Source organism: Gavialis gangeticus, unplaced genomic scaffold, assembly GCF_001723915.1.
Source record: "Gavialis gangeticus isolate Ggan-Ray unplaced genomic scaffold, GavGan_comp1, whole genome shotgun sequence".
NCBI classification, from domain to species: Eukaryota; Metazoa; Chordata; order Crocodylia; family Gavialidae; genus Gavialis; species Gavialis gangeticus.
Window position 1 is genome coordinate 28,216,372 of NW_017729033.1, and position 8,188 is coordinate 28,224,559.

General features: G+C 42.8%; 1 protein-coding gene across 4 annotated transcripts in view; it reads right to left on the reverse strand.

The window, feature by feature from the left end:
- Nucleotides 1–4,899: 4,899 nt before the first annotated feature.
- Nucleotides 4,900–8,188, reverse strand: part of KIAA0232 (KIAA0232 ortholog) — a 101,003-nt gene continuing 97,714 nt past the window's right edge. For all 4 annotated transcript variants that reach the window (XM_019526160.1, XM_019526159.1, XM_019526161.1 and 1 more), the window contains one exon: nucleotides 4,900–7,522. In XM_019526160.1, the coding sequence (XP_019381705.1) occupies nucleotides 7,343–7,522 (180 nt within the window). In that variant the 3' untranslated portion in view covers nucleotides 4,900–7,342. The remainder of the gene's footprint in view (nucleotides 7,523–8,188) is intronic.

An 8,188-nucleotide genomic window follows, 5' to 3' on the forward strand; every position in this document is an offset into this window, starting at 1 on the left:
ACGTGGAGCAATGCCAGTATAACCATATTGGTGTAAGCATGCTGGGTAAATTTACTTGCTTATTTCACACTGAATATCTGAGGATCCCCTCTCCAGTATCTGAGGATCTTTCACTCATGACAGGGCTCACCCATGACCAGGGATCCTGGTTTTCTCTGATAAAAAAAAAAAATCACAAATTCTTTGATGAAAAATTGCAAATTCTCTGACAAAACACCCCAAATATGTTATTAAAATTAAAAGCCCCCTGCAGCATCCCCCAACCCTTCTGGTGCCCCTCACATATTCCCCCAATACCTCCCCCAGCCCTGCTGGGGGCTCTCACTGCCCCCAAAGCCCCCCCCCATACTGTTAGTGCCTCTCACTGCCCCCACAACAGCCCCCCCCCAACTTATGTCTCTTGCCCCCCACCCACAGCCCTTGCCCCCCAGCCCTGCCAGAGGGGCCCCCAGCTGCCAGGACTATGGAGCCAGGGACCCAAATCTGCAGCTCCCTGCCCCCAACAGCAGGCAGCTGCAGCAGAAGCAGCATGAAACCGGCTCCCTCACTGCCTTGCCTGCTTGGGGGGTGGAGGGGCTGGCTCCTGGCCCCCTTAGCCCTGCCAGAGGGACCCCCATCCCTCATCAAGCCCCACTTACCTCTGGCTCCAGGAGAAGAGTGAGGCTGAGCTGAGCCAAGTGAGGGGAGCTGAGGGGAGCCCTGGCTGACTGAGAGCCTCAGGCCCTGCCCTTCCCCCCCTCTGGGCAGGACTGGGGGTTGCCTGCCCTGTTTGCCAGCAACTCAACCAGCCTGCAAGAGCTGTTTGCAAAAGTAGAGGATCTGTGGGCTTCTCTGCTGAAAGGAGAAATCCGCATTTTCTCCGATAAAAAGGGGAAATCCGTGGTTTTCTGTTTTTCTGTGGACAATGGAAAACCCAAATCCTTGCCCATGACAGATCCCAACACTGAGCTGAGCAGAAATCTGGCATGGGGCACCCCAGGGTCTGGGACACAGCCATTCCCTACGAGAGCAGTGGGACCAGGGTTGGGGCAGCATCAGATCTTGGACCCAGCACCTCTATCCAATCCCCTGGTTTCTAGGGTGCCTGTGGAAGCAGCAACTACAGAACAGGAAACTTTGCTCCATGACTGCAGACACTGCTTCAGTGTGTGGCATGAGCAGTTGAGGAGCTGGGGACTCAGTGCATGGGGAGCCCCACAGAAGTGGCTTCTCCAAGCTTTTCCACCTGGGACTTTAAACCCTGCATCTGGCATCTCATGTGCCTCCGATTCCCCATGCCTACAGCTGGGCTGCTAGGTGCAGGATTTTGACAATCAGTGAAGCCAATTATCAGTTAAGCCTGGAGAGCCCCAGTCTTCAACTGGGGCTGTCCCAGCCAGGGTCAACAATCAGCTGATTGTCAGCCTGGAGCCCAGGGTGCACCAGGGCTGGTTCTAGTCCCCTGTTGAGTCCTGGGGGCCAGCTGACAATTAGCTAATTGTCATCCTGGCTGAACCTAGGGCACTCCTCTTTCAACTTGCTAGTGCACGGGGAGTCTGGAATCATAATCCTGGAATCTCCCTGCAAGTAGCAACCGTGTGATGCAGATCTGACTCAGTCTCAACAATCGTGCCTCCTGCCATATGTGTGTGGCATGGCAGAAGGCATAACTGATAGAATCGGGGATCAGTTACCATTGTGTCATTAAGTGAACAAGTGCTGGGGCCTCAGAAGTGGTCATGAGGGGCAGAGCTCCCAGTGATCACAATGCCCTCAGCAGAGATAAGAGGTGAAGCATCAGAGCCATCTCTCCTAAGGCTTGTGCTTGACCAGGGTGAGTGGAAGCAAAAGCAGGCTGGGCAGAGTAGAGAGCTACTTTCTGCTGAAGCAAAGAGCTGAGTGCTTCTGGATATTTGTCTAACTGGTGGATGGGTAACTGGTCCAGTTGGGAAGTGCTTGAGATCTGCCTACTGAGCAGTCTAATAGGCAGTGATCATCTCTCTACCTTTATAAAGCACTCCTCAGAAAAAGGCATAATTTAGTATAGATGCAAATTATGAGTTGTATAGGCCACGAAAGGCAAAAAGTAAACTAGCTAACCACAAGCAAAGCTTAAGCGGACAGAGCACTTCCTTGTGAAACTAATACTCTGTAGTTTTTAGCTTTAATGATCACTGTTTATACAATGGGGTTAACTGGGGTCAGTAGATCAAAAGCTACTTTCAAAAAGTCCTTTCCTATCAGCAGAGGAAGCAGTTGGTGCAAAGATTATGCTGGAAATAGTTTTGCTGACATTTTCAAAGGCAGACAATTTAAAATGCTTTTCTTCAGATAAATTATTTATTAAACATTAGTAATGTTCTCACTTAACGAGTATTATGGCAGGTGGTGCTACATAGAGCCAATGTACATGGTTTGATCAAAAAGTTCTAAGACTTGATGTTCGGGGTATTGTTCATCAGGAATTTGTACCGAGTGGTCAAACAATCAATCAGGCCTTTTATAAAGAGGTTTTGATTCGATTGAGGGATAAAGTTAGAAGAAACTGCCGCAAGCTGTGTGAAAATGGTTGATGGTTTCTGCACCATGACAACACTCCTTCACACACTGCTGTCTCCATTCAAGAATTTTTGGCTGAAAAAAACATTCCTGTGATACCACACCCTCCATATTCACCTGACCTTGCCCCATGTGATTTTCTTCTGTTCCCAAAGAACAAAATGAAGCTGAAAGGAAGGAGATTTGATGACATTCCAGCCATCCATAAGAATGTGAAAGCGGAACTCAAAAAACTCACAGCTGAAGACTTCCAGCATTGCTTCCAAAAGTAGCAGGAACGATGGGACAAGGGTATATCATCTGGGGGAGATTACTTTGAAGGGGACAGCTCATAAAAATGTTGTTTGCACACTATTCTTTAAAATAAAGGCTAAGTCTTAGAACTTTTTGATCACCCCTTGTATAACCTGATGGACCTGCCTCGTCTAGAATGTCTAGAATAACTTGCTGCTGTTGCAAAAGGGAAATATTGCTTACATCACCTAGGCAGAGGGGCAGACTGTGTGGAAGGTCTGGAAGTGATAATCATTCAGATATATTGACTGAAAGGTCTGATTGACCATATTTAATTCTTATAACTAGAATCCTCTATAATCCCCTTTAGTCCTCCAAGTGAAAATTTTTCCCCTTAAAATAATTAATTTCTCCATTGTAGGATAAGAATTTCAATTGAGAAATTAACTTCTGAAAACAGAAATAAATGTTGCCAGGCAGTTACAAGGATTTAGCAATATGTCATGCATTGATCTTCATATGGCTAAATCCATGGGAATTTCTTTGAGCCCTTTTTCTGAGCTGTCTGCATGCTTGTGCTTCTAGCACACCTCATGCTGAATATTTATGTTATGCTATATCCATCTATTCAGGCAATTAAACGCTACAGATGCATGCAGTTTTAATCTCTACTAGTCCACTGCTTTAAATAGTTTAGGAAAAAAGGACCAACATAACGAAGCCCTGCAAAATACACACTGACACTGTAAAGCACTTTTCTCTTGAGGATATATAGCATAATGCAGCACCATGCAGAGATACCTGTACACATGCTAGTTCTGGAACTGGAAACAGCACAGTTGTGTTAATCTAGTTCTGTACCCAGGCTAATGTCTACTTTTCAGAGCTAATTAGCCTGAAACCACCATACAGATACAACTATGCTGTTTCTGGTTCCAGAGCTTGTATGTGCAAAGCAAGCTCTGGTGTCTCTGCATCATACTGCCTTATGCTATAGAGATATATCCTAGAAAATTTTATAAGCATGTACATTACAAACCTAATGGCTAATCTACACAGGGAAGCTGCTACTAAATAAGATACTATAGAGTAATTCTTACCCCTTTAAATCCACACTAACTCCTAATGTGGGCACTAATTTCACAGAAATGCCTTTGTAATCTGTATTCAAAATATCATAAACTAGACTACAAAAATACACCTTTAGTACAGGCTAAGTATACATATGGAAAGCTACTGCAAAATAGCTAATTTGTGCTACCTCCCCATGGAGACATTCTCAGTGTGTTTTTATAACATTTCCAAATCAGTGTAGTCTAGGAGAGTCGCAATCATTCTGTGAATAGGACCAAATTATACTTTTCATTATGCTCTATGCATTAAAACTGGAAAATTAAGACACAGTTTAACATTTCCACTGAAGTCACTCACAGTTACTGGGCCTTTAGCTATTTAGTTAGGTGTCTTTACATTTAACTTTATGTATCCATTTTTTTAAATCTTAGCTTTACATTTCAAGGTGAGACAGAACAGTTCTACCTTCACCATCAAGACGTGTGGTTATGAATCCTAGATTGACCAGAATGCTACAATGTCAAGTATAAAAATGTCTGTGGTTTTGTTGGAGGAAGAAACAAAAGCTGCTATAATTTACGTGTGCTACATACAGAAGTATTTTACAGTTCCAGCACTCAGAGGACACTTTATTTCACATAGATTCTTCTTAATGTCTTGGTAGGTATTTAGTCTGGTCTCTTACCAACCAGGACATTTGACTGCGAATTCACTTTTAAGATTAAGGCGGTACCATTTTGTAGAAAAGTAATTAAAGCAAAAAAAAATTGCTTTGGATGAAAAAGTCCTGGGGGTCGAAAGGGGTTTTTTTTCAGGGTCATATACAATGAATATGTTTTAGGGTCTTAAAGAGACTAAAGTAGAAGAACAAGAGAGAAAACAACAACAACAAACATGAAACAACACCAATGGAAAGAGGACTCTTGTGTTGAATATCTCCATTGTATATGCTCTCTCGAAATATTTAATTCCGAAGTGGCGCATGTTTAAGTCTAACTGTAAGTTATACACACACTGTAACGAAAGGAAAAAGACGTATGCAAACCAGCCAACTATCCTTTTATATTTTTATTTGGTGTTAAGTAACTCCACAAGAAAACAAAATCAGTTACTCTGGTGTACGTGAAATCAGAACAATACAACCACTTGAAGCAAAAAGTAGAAACAAATTTCAGCCCAGGAATGGAAAACTGATACTTCAGTGCTATGGATATGCAATGCGCTTCATACCACAGTGCAGTTCAGCGTTTGCCAACCTTAATGCTTTTGTGTGTCTCTATCCATATAGAAAAACTAAAAACCACACTTCAACTCTCTCACTGAAAGCTTCAGAGCTTTAGCCATTAAACTATGAAAACAAATAAAGACAATTTGTTATTGCCCAAGCTCAATTATATACCTTTTTATTTCCCCCCTTCAAGGTGCTGCAATATTACACCACAATGTAACTGCAGTCAACACCTTCATTATTTTTGAGCCCTTTCCTATTAAAGAAGCAGCTCTATCCAAAATAAGCTGAGCCAAAGGTTGTGTTTGAAATATGTCCATTTGGTCATTTTTTATTTTACAGAACAAAGCTCTATTCCATTCTTCACTGTAGTGATCTCAGGAATTTAGGTGTCTTTCACTTTATGGTTACAGATAAATAGTTCTCAGTGCAGGTGCTAAACAACCTCTTAAGGAAGCTCCAGAAGAAAGTAAATATATAAAAACCTATCCAAAGTCTGCAAATAAATTAAAAAACCCTCTAAAGTGTCAAATTATTTGTTTCATGAATACAAACCCTAAAATAATGTAGTTTAACAGGAGAATCAGAAAAATGTTCCTCATAAGGACAAACCAAGCCAATTTTAAATAAGAATTAAAAAAAAAGGCGGCATGAAGCCTTGCATGGCTCTATAACCATAGATCTTCATTCTTACACTATCAATTAAGAAAAGGCAACAAAACGCATTTTTCAATTCACCTTTCTAGCACAGAACATATTTCAAAGCCAGTTCAGCTCATATTTCAAACAGCTATAATTCTTGTGAATTTTTATTGCCTGTCAAAATTAATGGTTAAGCTTTTTCAAGTCAGTATTAGACTTTCTGCACTTCCTGATGTTATAGACATGCTGCTATTGTATAGATTAGGTTTCTTTAAACTATGAGTTGGTAAAAAACTTAAGATGTTTAGTTTTGCAAATATTGCTCCTCCTGGCTTACACATTTTGCATAATGTGTTAAAAGCACAAGGAGTTGATAGTCTTGTACAGATGCAACTTGACGATGTATTGACTTTCTAGGTTAACAAAATAAAATTGAAAAGCAAGTCACATAAAGCAACAATCACTACTGCAATCACACATGTATGTTGTAAGTCACCCCTCTCCCCTACCCCCACCCACCACACATAACTTGCCCCTAACATTCTCTCAGGAACACAAAATGAACTACGAATTTTACTAAATTACAGCCACAACAGCAGCTAACTGCAGCAGCCACAGGATTTCTTTCAAGTGAAGCACTGACCCTTTGCATATAAAACATCAAACACTCTGAGCATTTCAGATCGTTTCATTCGTTCAGGCTCAAATTTGAAATAGGATGCTCTTGCAGGTTACACAAATGCAATCATTTGCAACAAGACAAAATCCTTATACTTGTTACAAAATTCACAACAATCCACACATCACCCCAATGGTTTTTTTTGGTGTTATTTCTTTTTATACTTCTGCCCTATAACGGCAGATCATAAAGCAGGACAAAAAAAGGGATAAAAGAAACCCACATTGCCTCTCTACCTACAAAAAATCTGTGGCTTCTCCAGTTAGCAAGATTACAAACCATAGTCTCCTCAGTGTTGGTTTTCAGGATGGGGGGGGGAAGGGGGAGGAATGGGGAGGGAGGGGAGATCATAGGATAGAAAACACAGTTTCTGTAAGTCTCTAAAGCACAACCCTGTTGTTCCTACTTCAAAGTTATGAGATTTATTGAATGAAGACTGGACAAGTCATTCATGCTTTTCTCCTGCATTCAGAAAGGCACTGATAGATTACAGTGTTAAGTATTTATCTCCCAGTTCTTAAAGAACAAAGTCTAAATGTGCCAAAAGCTAAAGTCTCTGAATAGCAGAAGTAGTTGTAGACACTGCAATGCTAGTAAGATAGTAATAGTGGTAGGGCTACAGTTACAATGAAAATAACTGCAATTAAGATGCAAAAAAGCAGTGGTACTACTAAGACAAGTACATGCACATCCATTCTTGATTTGACAACACAATCTAATCTAGTTCAAAGAGCCAAGAATTTAACAGTTTGGGGGGGAAAAAAAAATCTTCAGCAGGACAGCTGTGTCCTCATCTATAAAATAAGCAAGAAGAGAAAGATAAATACACATCTGAATCCGTTAACTGAAGAGGAAACTCAAGTTGTTGTTTTAGAGCTACAGACCCGCAGGAAGGATAGTTTTCCATCTCAAGTTACTTTTAAATCATCTGTTCTACTCTGCAGTTTTTATAGTTGAGTTCGAGAAAAAAGCTCCTCCTCACAAGGATCAGCCCATTCACTTCCACCTTCTGATGCTGTGTCTTCAGAGCTGGAACTATCACTGGAGTATATCTTCTTCCTGAAGCCATTTGGTTTTGCTCCAGAATTTATATCATCTGCACACCTTGCTTCATAAACAGAGGAAACCTAAGGATTTAAAATTTAGAACATTTATTTGGAACAGCAGCAAGTTTATCTACAAGCGAGCTGCAGGATTTCATATTTCTTTTTCACCCATTCTGCTTCTCCTGGTCTAACTTGCAAATAAATGGCAAATTGAGTAGCAACAGCAAAACTAGGTTCAAAGTACACTTTAAAAAATGAAACAAAACCTCAGCCCTGATATGCCAGTGCCCTGCCCAAGCCATTGCCCCTCACTCCCAAGCCACAGCCTTCCAGCCCCTCTGGTGCCCGTCACTCCCCATCCACAGCCCCCCTGGCCCTGCTGGTGCCCCTCACTCCTCACCCACAGCCCTCCGACCCTACCCCCCGCCAGCCCTGCCAGAGGGGGCCCCCAGCTGCCAGGGCTACAGGACCAGGGACCCCAGTCCACAGTTCCCGTGGGAGGCAGTGGCTGCTACAGCCAGAGCCGAGTGCAGCACCTGGCTCCCCTTCCCCCACAGGCAGCATGGCCAGAGCGCAGTCTGTGGGGAAGGGGGCAGATGCAGGCTGCCCACTGCAGGCTCAGGGCTCCCTACCCTGCTGCCGCCCCCCCAGAGGCCTCCACAGCCCAGCAGGCAGGACCCAGCGTAGCAGGGCAGAGTGGGGTGGGGAGGCTGTGCTGCCATTAGGAGCCCTGCACTGCCATGCACA